Raw genomic sequence first — 18142 nt, forward strand, 5'->3', positions numbered from 1 at the left:
ATACATTATTATATTTTGATTTTTTTTTAATTTTCAGATTTCAAATTAAAATTTATTATTTTAATCTGAAATTAAAAAAATTTGAAATACATTATTATATTTTGATTTTTTTTTTATTTTCAGATTTCAATTTAAAATTAATTATCTATATATATATATATATATATATATATATATATATATATATATATAATATATAAAGGGGAATAGACAGTTGAAGTTTTTACATCTTCAAATTTGATCCTAATTTTATTTTTTTATTTTATTTTGGTTTACATGCCTTTTGTATTATACATTCCATTGAATTTAATTATCATCTCCACAAAACCGATTCTTATTTGTGTTTTCCATATATTTTAATGCTCAATATATTACACATTTTTATTCCATAATTTATATATATACTTCCACCAAATTTGATTAACTTTACATTTTTAACAAAATTATGATTTTATGTTATTTTTTATGATTTTATTTCAATAAATTGTATTATATTTATTTATTTATTTTCACTATTTTGTAAATAAAACTCGATTTATCATTCTTTTGTATTTGATTTTATTTTCATTTTTTATTTCCATTTTTCCCCACATTTTTCTGATATATATTTATATAATATATAAAAGATGAATTTCACTATCAATTTATTGACATTTGTCAATTTTATTATGTTATATATCCCGAATTTCATCCCATTTGTCAATTTGATTGGTGGGAAAAATAGCAAAAAACATGTCATCAGTACATTTCATTTACATTCCACAATTTTTTTGGAAATTAGGTAGTATTACCATTAATCCAGCTCTGCTTAATTATACAAATGATCATTCAAATCTTACCAATAAGGAAACCATATATCCATTTATCTCTCTCTTTTTTTTTTCTCCGAGTAAATATATATGGTCACTCATTTCTCATTTTCATTTATTTTAAATTACCAGCAAAGATATCAAACAATTATATCTATTTATATTGGTATAGTTAAAGAAAATCCTTGACTTTTATTTACCATTAACCACATAATACGTGGGATAACATAACAAATAAATTTATCTATTTTTGAAATTCAAATCCCCTTCCTTCCTTTACAGCAATCTTGCATTAATTATAATATTATTTTCCTTATATATAATTTCCACTCGAGCTATAAAATGGGCATCCGACGCCTTCAATCTCATCATTGTTCGTATCCGTTCCGTTTTTATATTTGTTTATTCGTGTAATGTTCTTTTTTCTTTATTCTACATTCGTTACTTTGTTATTTCCTGTATTATGTACTTTACTTTAAAAAGGTGTTATTTTGATGAAGATTTGATCATGTTTCACCCTTGCAGATAAATGATCAAGGTCGAGAAACTAATATGATCGTCTCACACTTGGGGAATTTTAATTCAATGTATGATATAAAAAGTGAAAATTTATTTTTTATTTCGCGTTGACTTATTTTTTTCGTACTCCTTTGTCTTAGTTCGCTTCAGTACTTTTTAATTATTGTTTTATCATTTCTTTTTACAGTTTTGCAAATACCGAGATGAGATTTGAATTTTTTTTGCATCATCATCACATTACTACTACAGTGGTTGATTCACCTTTGCCATTTTTCTTAATATATGTTTAAAAAAAATTAATTTGATTTATTTGCCATTTTTCTTAATATATGTTTAACAAAAATTAATTTGATTTATTTTTTCAATTGTCTTTGTAGTATTTGAGTAACCCTTTCGTTAAAACTGCTGAATAGTAATTATTTCTAGCATTTTTTTAATATATGTTGAAATTAGGTTTTAGTTTTTTTTCCTTTTTTCTTTTTTATTTCATATCGATTACTATACAAATTAATTTACGGTTTGATTTTTTATTTAGTTGTTTTATGCACACATAATAATTCAATTTTTGCATACATACCATTCTAACTTTGTTTTGTTTATGTTTTACAGATATGAGTTACAGTAACTGTAAAAGATATTTCGGATGATAAATCAAATGGTATACGCCATTCTATGATTTCCTCATTTTATTTTGATTTTCATTAGGTTATTATGTATATTTTTTACTTTTCTAATCATATATTATTCCATTTGGCTGTACATTATTATTATAACAATTGTTGTCTTTAATACATATGTTTACATCTTATCATTGAATATTGATTTTTTTTCAAATTAATTCGATATTTTATATCTTTTATGTTAACATATAACTAAATCCATCTTAATATATGGTTACATCAAATAATTATTTTTGTTAAATTTTAGTGGAAGATTCGGTATCATAAACCATGGTGATTGTTGCCAAAATTATATCCATTCTTTTAAGAGGCTAGACTGTTAACTGTCCAAACCTTATCTACTAAGTTATAGAGGAAAATTAATCAATAATCGTTTTTCTTGATTTCATTCAATCTTCATGATGTAACTTTAATATTAGTATTTCTTTTGGCTATGTTGTTTTTCATAACAACGACTCATCTTAAATTATTTTTACATGTTTTTATTAGTAAGAATTTGTATGTAGCTTTCAAAATTATGTTATACCATACTGTCATACATAATGGATTCTCAAATTCTCTGTTCTACCTCTTACTGGAACTAAATTATTTATATTATGTCGTCATGCTTCCATATTTCTTCATTTTTTTTCTATATTCTCTATTTTTTCGATTTTATAGATGGTACATCCGCTAAAATATACCGAGCGATCTTAATTATTAATCTACACATAATATAACACTCATGTATATGTATGCTTAATGATTGATTTTTTATATAGATCAATGTTTTAAAACTACCGGATGTGTTACACAACGTCTAACATCTTATATACTATTTTCCCTTATGTTTCAATTTTTTCATTGCCATATCTTCTCTCTAATTTCTTCTATTTTTTCTCATTCTTTTTTTTCAGTTCCGTTCTCTCAAGCCCCATTTCTCTTATTTTTTAATTAGTTTTCCTTTATCTTCTCGAAAAAAGAAATAATAATAATAATAACAATAATAATAATAATAATAATAATAATAATAATAATAATAATAATAATAATAATAATAATAATAATAATAATAATAATAATAATAATAATAATAATAATAATAATAATAATAAATTAACGTTTTTTTCCTTTTTATTATTAACATGCAATTGTTTTCTTATTTTAGCACCATATGATTGGGTACAATTATGCTTATTTGTTTTTTCATTTATTGTAATAGATTAGTCATTTGCTATATTGTAACGATTTTCCTATTTACTTTGTTGTTTCCTTCATTTTTTCAGCCGTTGAATTAAAGATGTTATATAAAATACCAGGAATGTTATGTTCGATTAATATTAACGATTTGTTTTGCCATCTTTAAAAAATAATTTTTTTTTGTCCCTAAATACACCTATAAAACCCTCATACTACCTCATTCATCCACACCATGCGAATTCATTCACATCACGACTCAGTTTATATTTTTTTTTTTCTCTTTCATTTTGTCCTTTTATTTTCGTTCTTTATATTTATGTTCATTTTTACCCGGTCTTATACTGATGCAGATATAAAGAACTATGGACGAGTGGATTGATGTTACAAATGTATGTTTATGTGTTTTATGCTTATCGAATATTTTTTGTTCTCGTGTTTTATATATTTATGTCTCATTCTCCCATATTGTTTAATGGTATCATTGTAATTGTTTGTTTATTTATTTAGTGCAGTGTTTATTGGTTGATTGATATAGCATAATCGAGCCATACGGTTTAACGTGTAATACTACTCATAACGAGGACTTATTATCTGACATGTACAAGGATTCAAGATCTAACAATATATATTGCCTATTAACTTTTACCGCAGACCGCAATATATTCTTCGAAATTAATCCAGTTATCTACAAAAGTCATAATAAAATTATTCTTTGCCATTACTTTTTGTATAAAACAAGAATTATAAATCACATTGGCATTGATTTTTTCTGTCATTAGTTAGTTAATATGAATATTAATTAATATTTATTTACTTGGTTGGTTAATATTTATACACTATTTTTGGATACGTATAACGATACCTTATACTATGTAATCAATTAGTCTATTTTAAATACTCAGTGTGTGTGTGTGTGTGTGTGTGTGTGTGTGTGTGTGTGTGTGTGTGTGTGTGTGTGTGTGTGTGTGTAATCTGCTATATTAAATGGTCAATATAAATGTTACATATAGATGATACCGACATATTTTTTCTAGATCAAATAAAATATTTAAAGATACCCACATATTTTCTCGATAACCATTATATATTGATAGTTGTATTTCCAGATTTTTGTTTCATAATTTGCTATTTACTTTGTATTACATGTGTCAATCTTCTTTTTTCTTTTCCTTTTGCTATTTCATTTATGTTTAAGTATATAAATCGTAAACTTATTTTTATTGTTTATCATATACTGAGAATAATAATTAGAGACAAAAATAAATTAATAATGAATATTAATTGATATGATTCTATATTAAGTTTAAATGGAAACTATATTTTTGACAAGTAGTAGTACATACATTTGACACATGTTTTATGTATCTTCTTTTAATTTGTTTCAAATAATAATATTTTTTTTCAACTAACAGTAAACAAATAATCACTAATTTCATTATGCGGCAAAAATATTAAATTTAAACGTTTAATTTATAATTATGTCAACATTACTTACGTATGAGTATCAGTATCAGTATCAGTATTAGTATTAGTATTATTATATCAATATCAATAATAGTATTAGTATTAATAAAAGTATCAATATCACTATGAGTATGAGTATTAGTATGAGTATGAATATGAGTATGAGTATGAGTATGAGTATGAGTATGGGTTCATATGAGTATGGGTATGATTATAAGTATGGGTATAAATACCAGTATCAGTATCAGTATTAGTATCAATATCAGTATAAGTATCAGTATAATATCAGTATCAGTAACATTAATAGTATCAATATCAGTATCAATATCAATATCAGTATCAGTATCAATATTAATATTAGTATTAGTATTAGTATTAGTATTAGTATTAGTATTAGTATTAGTATTAGTATTAGTATTAGTATTAGTATTAGTATTAGTATTAGTATTAGTATTAGTATTGGTATTAGTATTAGTATGAGTATGAGCATCAATATTAGTATCACTATGAGCATCAGTATTAGTATTAGTATGTATTAGTATTAGTATTAGTATTAATATTAGTATTAATATTAATATCAGTATTAGTATCAATATTAATATTAGTATTAGTATTAGTATTAGTATTAGTATTAATATCAACTAGTAATTGTACCCGTGCGATGCACGGGACAACAAATTGCATTTGGTTAATTTTGTCAAATCATCTCTTTTAATAACATGTCCAATAACATATAAAATGAAATAATTGTTATACATAAAATTTGAAAACTTTGGTATAAATTAATGAAACACATAATTTAACATATTCAAATTACCTATAAGCCATGATGGAAAAAGATGTAAACTAATTGGCACACAGTCAATACGATGAAGAAGAAGATAAGAAACAAAATCTAAACTCGGGTTACCAAAAGAAGAAGCCTTAGGTAGGGAAGAAATAAAATTCAAATGTTGCAGACATTCTGTAAAACGATGTCATAAGATCCGCTAGGGATGAAAATCAGATTTATTTACCCTTTTCTGTACAAATCGAAAATCAGATTATTATGAATAATATCTAGGAGAATTTGATGAAAATCGATAATAATATTTAAAATAATATTTAGGAGATAAAAATTTGATAAAAAAATCAAAAAATAATATTTAGGAAATAAAAATCTGATAAAAATCGAAAATAAAATTTAAAATAATAGTTAGGAGATAAAAATTTGATAACAAATTGAAAATAATATTTGAAATAATGTTAATGAGATAAAAGTTGATAAAATATGAAAATAATAATTAGAATAATATTTAGGAGATAAAATATGATTAAAATCATTCCATAATAACTACAATTCCACATTCATACCACTCCTCGGTATTATATTGAACCATATAGGTTTCCTTGATTGCTTCAAACGTATATTGACCAAACTGATGAATTGTATTATAAAGATGTTTAGGTATGTTTCTACATAAATAATCTTTAGCGCATATAAGATCATTTCCAATTAATAGTTTGATTAAGTTAGGTGTCTCAGAAAAAAGTTGAAAATTATATTTAAAATTATAGTTAGGAGATATAAGTTTGATAAAATAAAAAAAAATATGATTTATAATAATATTTAGGAGATAAAAATTTGATAAAAATAAAAAATAATATTTAGGAGACAAAAATCTGATAAAAATAAAAAATAATATTTAAAATAATATTTAGGGGATACAAATATGATAAAATTCGAAAATAATATTTAAAATAATATTAAGGAGATAAAAATTTGATAAAAATTGAAAAAAAATTACAAATATGACATTAGGGTTTCTTAGAGTTGCCCTATCGTTTCTTTCTTTTATATATAAGATATTAATATTAATATTAATATTAATATTAATATTAGTATTAATATTAGTTTTAGTATTAATATTAGTATTAGTATTAGTATAAATATTAGTATTAGCATTAGTATGATATTAGTATTAGTTTCAGTATTAGTATTAGTATTAATATCAGTATTAGTATGCGTATCACTATCAATATTAGTATCATTATCAATCACATCAGTATCATTATGAGTATGAGCTAGTATGAGTATGAGTATGAATGAGTATCAGTATCAGCATCAGTATCAGTATCAGTATCAGTATCAGTATCAGTATCAATATATGTATCAATATATGTATCAATATTTGTATGAGTATTGGTATGAATATTGGTATTAGTATTGGTATTAGTATTAATAATAGTATTAGTGTCAGTATCAATATCAATATCAATATGTGTATGTGTATCAGAATGTGTATTAATATTAGGATCAATATTAATATCCGTAGCAGTATCACAATCAGTATCAATATCAATATCAGTATCAATATCAATATCAGTGTTATTATCATTATTATTATTATTATTATTATTATTATTATTATTATTATTATTATTATTATTATTATTATTATTATTATTATTATTATCATTATTAGTATTATTATTAGTATTCGAAGTCATATTAACATTAGTATTAGCATTAGTCTTAGTATTAGTATTAGTATTAGTATTAATATTAGTATTAGTATGAGTATTAGTATTAATATTAGTATTAGTATTGGCGTATTAGTTTAAACATTAAATATTCGTATTATAATTGGCGTATTATTATTAATAGTAGTGTTGATATTAATATTAGTATTAGATTATTAGTATTAATCCAGTATCAATATTAGTATCAATATCAGTATTAATATTAGTATCAGTATTAGTTATTAGTATCAGTATCACTATCAGTATTAGTATCATTATCAATAACAACATCAATATGAGTATGAGTATGAGTATCAGTATCAATATTTGTATGAGTATTGGTATTAGTATTAATAATAGTATTAGTATGTGTATTAGTATCAGTATCAATATCAATATCAGTATTCTTATCATTATTATTATCATTATTAGTATTCGAATTCATATTTGTCTTGGCGTATTAGCATGAACATTAGTTTTAATATTAGTATTAGTATTAATGGTATTATTATTAATATCAGTGATGATTTTTTTTATTTTTTATTTTTGAGTAAATTCAAGTCCACTACAGGGGGAAGTAGGGGAGGGGGGGACTCGAACGCTTGACCTTTACCGTGGTAAATGCTAGGTACCAACTCTCATAATGAGTGTTGGTTAATAGTAGTGTTGATATTAATGTTAGTATTAGAGTATTAGTATTAATAATCGTATTAATATTAAGATTAATATTAATATTTGTATTATTAGTGTTAATTTTAGTATTAATATTTGTATTGGTATTAGTATTATCAATGTTGGTTTTAGTATTAGTAGTAGAAGTTGTTGTTAGTGTAATATTAGTGTCAATATTAGGGTGGCATAGGCAATTGTACGCCGCAATGTCCAGAGTTAAAAGTAGATTTGAGATAAATATATTCATCAATTCAGAATCGGACGATATAACTAACTTTACGAGAAATGTTGTGTTCGCAAAAAGATTTTCAGCGAATTTGAATCACAAACAAATGTATATTTTGATTCAATAAAACATTTTTTTTGGTATTATTTACATGTATGTCAATTGTTCAAAGTTTTCGTTCGTTTTATTTTATCCAAAATAATTTTTAAAAAAGATTGGTTCCGTGCATCGCACGGGTGAATTACTAGTTAGTATAAACACATTAATATACTGTCAACTACATCAATATTATTATTTTTTTATTTTTTATGTTTATTTTATTGATCGGTCAACGTAATAAAGAAGAGGGGATATTTGAAATTCAGACATAGCTCAAGGTCATTTGTAACTTTTTCTATAATCTTTTCAAGTTTTGCATTTTCTTCACAACTTAAGCTGGTTAATAAGTTTTAAAGGGGACTGCAAAACAAACTGATTTCGAATTGAAAACACCCTTAACAAGAATACGGTCCAAAATGATTGAGCAAATTATCAAAAGAAGCTTAAGGTAAAGCCTAATTACAAAAATCTTTCTCATGTTACATAGGCCTCCTACGGTGTTACTTTTGACGAAAAAATAATATATTGACAATTATCCTAATATCCCTTAGAAGAAATAAATAAAAGCAATACTTTCTCTAATCGCAATGAGTTGCAATTTTTTTATTCTTTTTCTAATGGTTTATTTATATTGAATATATAATTTTTGTAATAATACAAATATTTGTAACTTCAAATAAGAAATACGAGAATATTTTCAAAATATATAAAATTGATTTTATTGAATAAAAATTATAAAAATATAAACAAAACAAATAAAAACTTTTAGTGTTACAAGATATGTTTAATCCTTTTTTATATAATTTTCTATTTTTAATAATTATAAAATGAAGAAATACATTGTAGCCTTAAAATTAAGAATAACTATGGATTTTTAAATAATATTCCAATTTACCCCTAAGTAATTAATATGCTTACAATTACCACCAACGACAAAAATAACATTTTCAGAGGAATATTCCACATAATCAAAAATATCCCGTAAAAAGTAACACTGTAGAGGGACCGTGTAAGACTTAGACGACAACATACCTTAGGGGAATTTTCATAATCACGCAAACATTAGGAAAATTCGTAATTAAAGCTTACATCAGGGGTTTCTCATAATTTGCCCAAAAAGATTGGACAATTTTAGATTAAATATTAACGTTAAAACCCATGATAACAATAACTAGTATACTAGAATTTAGGTGAAGAAACAAAAAGCATTCTCGCGTACTAGGTGGGTATCTGGAAATTTTAAGGAGCTGGAAGGGATAGTAACTCGTATCTTCAGTTAACAAAACCATGTTGCAGATGCTCTGGCAAACGAGTCGCACTCTCACAAGCTTCATACCGAGTTGTACACTATTTTTCGTATCGATAAAATTTCAGCATTCATAGAGGGAAAAGAAAATCGAAGGAAACATATATATATATATATATATATATATATATATATATATATATATATATATGAAAAAACAAGTATCTTATGAGATTAGTGTCCAGCCCCAAATTGAATTAAAAAAAAAAAAAAAAGCAATACAAAGACCATTCTGGTAATGGTTAAAAATCTAAAGGGCATTATTTACACATGCAGCCACTGATGGCAGCAAAATTTAATCATATCAAGAGTACTTTATGAATTATAAAATAAATAAATAAATAAATAACCTGAAAAATACTTGCAGAATAGAAAAAATGGTACAGTAACAAATGCAGGAGCAGGGCTAGAGAGCTTCTGGGCCAAGAATGCATAACAAAAAGCAATTTCGAAATTGGAAAATATAGCTTGGTTGCCATTTTCCAATTGAATATTAAATTATAGAAAGTGCTCAACTAAAAGCCGTTCTCACGGTGTTTTGAGTCTCCGTCCCCATCCCGTTACACAAATTGTTGAGCAATGATTCCATGTGCTTAATTTCTTTCGGCACTGAGCCGGTAAGTACCTACTCATGAATAACATTTCGAATAAATAAAATTTATCGATATTTGTGTATATAGATTTTAGAAAGTTGCAATAGAATAGTAAGTACTCTCTCCGTTCCGAAATAAGTGTCGTTTTGGGTTTTTGCGCACATAATAAGAAAACTAATAAAATATGCATGCATTTTAGGAAGGAAAAAAAGTATATAGTGTGACTGAAATACCCTTGTTTTTAACTATTATTTCCATTAATTATCTCTCAACTACTTAAGAGTGATAAGGGCACAATTGAGAAAATGGTAACTAGTGCATTATTGAAATTCTAAAGTGACAGATAATATGGAACAAGAAAAAAAATCCCCAAAGCGATAGTTAATTTGGAACAGAGGGAGTAATATTTACGGTAACATGATATGAAGTAATTACCTCATATCCCGACTCTGTGATGAGAACTTCGTCTTCAATTCTGATCCCAATGCCTCGATACCTGCATATATTTCATGCTCTACTTGAGTTATAATGATTCGTATGGACATATAGATAGAAAGAGAGCTCTAACTCCGAAAAAAAAAAATAAAAAAAAAAAATAGAAGCAAGTCAACCGAAGGGATCAATTTGGTAAAGCAACAAACGTACCTATCGGGAGCATCAGAATTTGAAGGTATGTAAACCCCCGGTTCAATTGTGATTACCTGCCCATTGCAAAAGTTACATAAGAAATACACATATAGCAACTATTAACCTCAAAATACAAATTTCTCGATGGAAATAGCACAGTTGCAATGGCAAATAAACCAACTAATAAATAAAACAAACTTAGGAAATGGGTTCCCAAAAAGATAGCAGATTGAAATACGTTGTGCTTATAAACATCGCATGAAAGATAATGAGTTTTAAACCAAAATGTTAATAAATTCAAAACATAAAATTTTAAACCAAAATATTTTATTAAGTGAATGACGTAAAAATCCAAAAATATTTTTACTATGTGAAACTTACAACACCGGGTTTCAGCGGGCGATCGTAGTTGATTTTGGAGCAATCATGGACATCCATTCCAAGATAGTGACCTTGAAAACAAATACAGTTAAACTATAAATTAATACAGTCGGGACCGGCAAAATTCTATTAATTTAGCAAGATATTATATTATCGAACGAAAAATTTAGTACGTTTTTACCGAGTCGGGACTGCAAGAAATTATGATTTAAGCGAGGTTGTTAACTTATCCGAGTATTAATTTATTGAGGTTGTACTGTAACTATGAATTGTTGGCAACCATTTTATCTGAAAACAAATATTAGGGTGCATTTGGATGAAGGGATTTGGGGGAGGGATTTCAAATCCATAATAACAAATCCCTCGGACTTGTTTGGATTGAGGGATTTGGAGATGGATTTCAAATCCCCACCCCTCCTTTTTAGTTGATTTTGGAGCAATAGTGATGGATTTCAAATGACTCCAAAATTGGAGTCATTTCAAATCCATTCCCCAAATCAAATCCCTCCCCAAATCCCCCCATCCAAATGGACCCTTAGTTTCTAAAAGTGGATGAAATAGTAGAAACAAACCTATGCTGGTTGGGTTCAAGAACTGGTAATGCTGAGGAGTATCTCTTTTCAATATTCCGAGCTCTTTGAATCCTTTCCGCATCTTGTTTACCTACCCAAAACCACAATAATATATGATCAATCCATTGATCTAAAAAGATCGAGAATACAATAAAGAGGTAGTTAGATCAGTTTTTTTACCGAATAGTTGTGTATCTCCCGAATGGTCGTGCCTGGTTTGCAGAGTCTCAAACATTCTTCGTTTGTTTCCAATATAAGGTGATAAAGTTCTTCCTGCAATATGTTTCAAATAGATTTTTTTACTCTCTAGCTCGATTCGAAATTCCTGAGACTTCATTTTGGACGAGAATTTAAGTTACTTATTTATCGGCAACGTGTTTAAATGTGCAATAAAGATTCTCTAGATCTGTATCATAGACCATTGCTTTCTGAAGAAATCATCTATATCGGCGAACGTAGCATCTCGTATTTCTAATCCAGCAAATAATCGGTCAACCAAAGACAGAAAAATCCTATTGTAACAAAAAGAAAATAGCATACGAGTTTTTCTGTTTTATCCACTTAAGAGTTTGTGGCAAGTCGACAACAAGAAACATAACTACCTGAACTGACGAAAATCTTCCGCAGGGCGACCATGTACGAGTAAGATCACTAACATAACCATGAAACTCACATCCTACATCCATTAGAACCAGGTCCCCATCCTCAATCTGTTAAACAAGTTATTACAGCTTTTACTTACATCGTTATAAACATGGAAAAATCAGACATAAATAATTAAATATCACTCACTGTCTGATCATTTCTAGCATAATGTATGACACTGCCATTACGACCACCACCAACCACAGGATTGAACCTATACAATCAAAATTAAAACCTTGGCATGTGAGAATATACGGTCATCTTCTGCTTATGGCCAACTTCTACAAGGATATATAAAATAAAATTAAAAAAAAAAAAAAAAAACTTACGCCATTCTTTGGGCACCTCTCATTTTGCATTCGTATTCAAACTGGGCTGACAACAAACCCTCATTAGGAAATAATTTTGAATGCAACATCGTCTGCAGAAGAGACTATCCAACAATACAACATGTCAGAATTTAAATATATTAACATAATGAAAACTACGGACTATCATATACTTTGAGCATGTGGTCTAAGTATTAGCACAAATTAAACTATTATCGTTCATAAATCTTCCCATAATCACCATTTTCAAATTGCATACGAATTATTGATAGCAATACATTATGTTTGTCATTTTGACATTAAAAACATGCTTATATAAATATATTCTTTTCTTAATACCAGCTGAACATAATTAACAGAGGATCTTTAAAATAAAGAATCAATTAAGATAGAGCGATTCAGTACTGACTGATGGTTTTATTGCAGTAAACTGAATTATCATTATATCAAAGTTAAGATAGTCACAAGGTATAATCCGAGTGGTTGAATAATTGACTACAAACTCCTAACTTTAGCATTAGTACCTGACAAGCTATAGACGCAGAGTTTCTCATCAAATTAAGCTCAGCTTCAGATTTGATCCACCGTGCGTCATGACTATAAACTGAAAAGTCATTCACTTTGCCATCGGAGGCTGCTCGTTGAAAAGGCACCAACTCCGTATAAGAAGAATTTGCTGTATTCACATTATGGAATAATTTGTCTGAGTTTTTTATCATGCTTGAGAGGATCTGCAAAATAATAGTTGAAAAAAATTAACCACGTGAATAAAAAGAAGCAAAACGAACTCGTATTTTCCACTGACAGTCGATAGACCATGAATTAATGAGACTTATGAAATCAAGATCACATTTAAAATTCAATGGATTCCGAATACTGCACCACCTTAAGATTGTTGAATATTTTATTCATCTAAATTGATAGGTTTTGATTGGCTCAATTTATGTAGTTCTCTCTTCTATTACACACACACACACACACACACACACACACACACACACACACACACACACATGATGGTACTGTATGATTGATAATAAGAGTAAAAAGTATAATTAGAGCTAAGGATTTCAAATGGGAGGCATTTGAAATCCACCACATTTGCTTAAAAAATAACTTCAAATTAGAGCTAAGGATTTCAAATACATTGTAAAATGACTCAATCCAAACCAGCTCCATGGATTTTCTATTTTGGATTTAAATCCCTCCCTAAAAAATGATCATCCAAATGAAACCAAAGAGAAGAGTTCAATTCACCTTATCCAAAGCACTTATCGGGTACGCTTCATCAGCCTCGAATGTGCCTAGAGCTGCATCAACTCCAGCAACCTCACCTTGCCAAATAATATCCTGAAACAGATTCATCAACTGCTAATTCAAGTGCAAATTCTTGTTTTTACGGTGGAGTGATAGAAATAGCTGTTATTCATAGACAAGAAATCTTTTCCAATAAATTGAAATAATTTGCAATTCTATCCGTCGGAAATTACGACTGCATTCCCTTATGTTAAAAGGGGTTAAGTAATTTTACTGAGAAAAAAAATAGTTACAACAATACATACCATTATATTTCCTGAAATATTTTATTTCACTAGAAATTAATCTAAACTAACTTAACCACAGGCGGACAAATAATAATATTCGGCTTACATGGGGACTCGCTTCTGGCATGAACATGCATAACCCGCAGTTATGGCCCAAGACAGCAACGCCACCCGGCTGTTGACAGCCAGTTATATAGAGATAATCGGCGTCTTGTCGAAAAGTGTAAGGCACAACATCGTTCATCATCTTCACAGGGGCAGATGCAATAATCGCCAAAGAATTCTCCGGAAGAAGTTCCAACAACTTCTTCCGTCTCCATAGATACTCATCACTGCTTATGCCAGGGGTAATCTCCCCTTCCTTTAATAACTAAAAAAATAGATTAAAATGGAAAGATTAAACAACTTCTTCATCCGAAAATAAATAATAATCATGATAGTGAAATGACACACGAGTATTCGAGAGACGATACCTGAGGATGAGTGCTGGAGGTCGGTTGCCCCACATCAACAACTGTTCTACTAGATAATTTTCTCGCCTTTGCTACCTAACCGGAAATATGTCGAAAGAATTTTAATATATTTCACTTAACAATGTATATAAGAACATGAAACAAAATCACAATCACTCCATCAAAAATGTAAAATACTAAAGAGGGGTTTCTCCTGTAATGCATAAGAAGAAAGATCCAATATATAATTAAGATGATTCAAACTTTATGCCAAACAATACCCTAGAAATTGTGTATTAATTAAATTCAAATAACCACACATCTTCTCTCTCCATCAAAATGCTAACTACAAAAATTGAAAATGCAACTACAGAGAAGATTTCGTCACTTCAAACTACTGATTACTCAATTGAATCGTCCGTATTATGAAATAAAAAAAAAAAAAAAAAAAATCGGAATATCAACAAGCGTAGAAGAAGTAATGATTCCGTAAAAATCGTACATATGCGGAGAAGGAAAAATGGGGAAAGTACGAACTTGATTGAAGAAATTGGAGGTAAATCTCTGCAGTAGATTTCTACGAAGAATATGCATATTCACTTCAATCCCTTCTTTATGCTGCTTCTGCGTTTGTATGTTAGATTCTACGCTGTTGGTAGTCAGTGCAAAAGAGTACTTGTATTTAGCGAAAATCTGTAGAAGTTTTTGTTCAGAGTTCTCGGTTAAATTTAGGGTTTAAGACCCCTGACTTATTCAATAATTACTTTTGTTCCCCTCTAGTTCTCTGTACCCATAATAACGAGCCGAGCTCGCTTGTTTTGGCAGGCTCGAGTTATATTGTCGGACTTGAGCTCGTCAAATTTCGTTTTTAGCTCGAGCTCGAGCTCGCGTCCATTTTGTCGAGCTCGAGCTCATTTTGAGTTTTTTTTTTTTATTAGGGTAAATTACACACACCCCCCTGAGGTAAGCTTAAATAACTGTAAAGTCCCTGTGGTATCGATAATTACACGTAGCCCCCTGAAACGTAGTCAGAAACTCTAATGGGATAATGAATTGGATACGTTATTCCGATAGGGTTCTAACGGACTATTGGTTTCAGAAAGTGGTGAAGACAACAAAGAGATATGGGGTGACATGGCTCCCCGAACATTCCCGAACATTTCTTAAATCACCCATAGCTCTTTGTTGTCTCCACCACATTCTGAAACCAATAGTCCGTTAGAACCCTATCGGAATAACGTATCCAATTCATTATCCCATTAGAGTTTCTGACTACGTTTCAGGGGGCTGAGTGTAATTATCGATACCACAGGGACCTTACAGTTATTTAAGCTTACCTCAGGGGGTGTGTGTAATTTACCCTTTTTATTATTATTATTAAATACTATTTAGATTATAATAATAAAATTACAAAATAAACAATAAACTGTAATTATATATATCTTCTAATATTTACATGTTCTTTTTATATTATTTCTATAATATTTTATAATTATACATTATTTAAAAAAAATTAATACATAAAAATAGAAAAATAAGGCATGCGAGTCGGTTCGTGAGCTCACGAAAAACTAAAAAAAACTCGAGCTCGACTCGTCAAAAAGTTCGAGCTTGAGCTCGAGTTTTTTTCGAGCCGGCTCATCAAGCTTACGAGTCGGCTCAATTCGTTTACCACCCCTAGGCCAGGGTGATATCGAAATTTCACTAATGATATCATTTTTTTTTTCATGTACAAGCCTACAAATATATTTTAAAGTTTTGGCCCGGTTATTGAAATGGGCGAATTGTATATAATCCTAAGGACGTGGACTTAAATGCACATATGTCTCGACCAAAAACAGTTTTGCAAAAAAAAATTATTCCTTAATTTTATATCCCTCATGAGATAATTTAAATCACTTCCATCTATTAAATTCTAATTTCATCAAAATTGCACATTGGCCTCATATTGTTTGTGTATCGTTGCCTTTGTTCGTGTCATCGTTGTCTATGTTGTTTTCGTCTGTCTTTCTTGAGTCTTGTAGTTTCTTTTCATCTTCTCTTCAATTGTGTTCTTTCGAGTCCTCAAACCAAAAAAAAAATCGATGTTTTCTTCTTTGTTGTCAGTTGCTTAGAGTCTAAGGTATGTTTTGTAAGTGTCATTAAAAAGGATATGCAAGGAAATGTTTTCTTTGACTATGTCCGGGAAGGGTTGTAAATGAGAAAGGATGGAGCAAATTAGTATGTCGACATTGGAGAAACGCTTCCAGCCCCTACATATGGTGTTTGAGAGACTCCATGATCAAATTAATGAACTGCGCCAATGTTCGACATGTTCGAGAGCAACACGTAAGATGTGACTTTCACCAACCTGTTATGCCCCACCTTGATAAAGTTTTATGATGATGGAAGTTTCGGTGTGATCGCTTACACATCAAGGAGGGAGATTACGGGACGAGTCCAGATTGCATAGACTGAGTCAAGGATATTGTGGTCAAGAAAGAGATGGATTAGATCAAAACTTCTGTTCAATCAACTTGAAAATACCATATTTCCAAGGTAAGAGTGAACATTATTCGTACGTTCAATGGGAAGGAAATGTTGAGCTCGTATTCGATTGTCATGACTATTCTATAAAGAAGAAGGTGAAACTTGCCGTTGAAGCGTTCATTGACTATTCAATTATTTGGTGGGACCCATTTGTCTTAACTATGCGCCGTTGTGGCAAACTACCAATTGAAGATTGGGAGTTTGTGAAGGCAATTATCAAAAGGAGGTTTGTTCCTTCACAATATTTTAGGGAAATACAATTGAAAAGGTTGAGGAGAGCTACTATGTTAGAAGAAAGAAGTTCATCGAGTTGGAAATCACATAGGAGACCTTCAGCAAGCCAAACGGGAGAACCATTACAAAAACCCAAAAGAGAGCAATTCAAAACCGAGATTCAATTCGAGACGAAAGAATGAGGTAACTCAAATTTACAGTCTCTCACAACTTATGATATTAAATGTTTTTGGTGTTTGGATTTCGGTTATGTCGCTTGTGAGTGTTTGAACAAGCCGTTCATGAATTTGTGGTTGGTCTACGAGGAATTGAAGAGAAAGGGTGAGTCTTTACCATCACATGGAAATGATGATACTTGTAAAGCTTTTGATGACGAGAACACTCAAGAAAATTTGGAAATTGTTGATACGATAGTTGTGGAAGAGGTAAATGAGAGTCATGACCTCGAGTCCAAGGGGGAAGAAAAATGCAAACTCGTGCCACTAGTTAAAAGAAAAGAAGATTCGGATTCGAGGGCAAATCCTTTTAAAGAGGTTGAGGATGATACAAACCAACCATGCATCAAAGTTAATGCCGAGCTAATCGGAGTGCAAAGTCCAAATTTGCATGTTGATGAAGTTGGTTATGCAATACACGAAGATTATCTTGTTCCTATTTAGTGCCATGAATGTGTATCTTCCAGTTTAATTATTGATGGAGTTGGTTGTACTAATGTGACTATCTATACTTCGGTGACAAAGTTGAGTGTATTAGCTTTGGACTATTCTAGACAATATGAGC

At 29.0% G+C, this 18142-nt stretch overlaps 1 protein-coding gene across 1 annotated transcript; it reads right to left on the reverse strand.

The window, feature by feature from the left end:
* Positions 1-9673: 9673 nt before the first annotated feature.
* On the reverse strand, positions 9674-15314 carry LOC105977127 (Metallopeptidase M24 family protein). The gene is made up of 14 exons (XM_088826472.1): positions 15137-15314; positions 14621-14695; positions 14254-14517; positions 13861-13953; positions 13128-13334; positions 12604-12707; positions 12422-12488; positions 12232-12339; positions 11810-11902; positions 11630-11720; positions 11058-11128; positions 10695-10750; positions 10485-10545; positions 9674-10081 (listed from the first exon to the last, which is right to left on the reverse strand). The coding sequence occupies exons 1-14, from the start codon at positions 15191-15193 to the stop codon at positions 9968-9970; spliced, it is 1461 nt and encodes a 486-aa protein (XP_088682598.1). The 5' UTR covers positions 15194-15314; the 3' UTR covers positions 9674-9967.
* Positions 15315-18142: the final 2828 nt, after the last annotated feature.

This window comes from Erythranthe guttata, chromosome 2 (genome assembly GCF_056151865.1).
Source record: "Erythranthe guttata isolate IM_541 chromosome 2, IM_541, whole genome shotgun sequence".
NCBI classification, from domain to species: domain Eukaryota; kingdom Viridiplantae; phylum Streptophyta; class Magnoliopsida; order Lamiales; family Phrymaceae; genus Erythranthe; species Erythranthe guttata.

Coding starts and splice junctions, on each gene's coding strand:
- LOC105977127 (XM_088826472.1), bottom strand. CDS start 15,193: ATGCATATTCTTCGTAGAAATCTACTGCAGAGATTTACCTCCAATTTC. Junction 13,335..13,860: donor CGATAAGTGCTTTGGATAAG/GTGAATTGAACT, acceptor ATTATTTTGCAG/ATCCTCTCAAGCATGATAAA. Junction 12,489..12,603: donor AGAGGTGCCCAAAGAATGGC/GTAAGTTTTTTT, acceptor TTGATTGTATAG/GTTCAATCCTGTGGTTGGTG.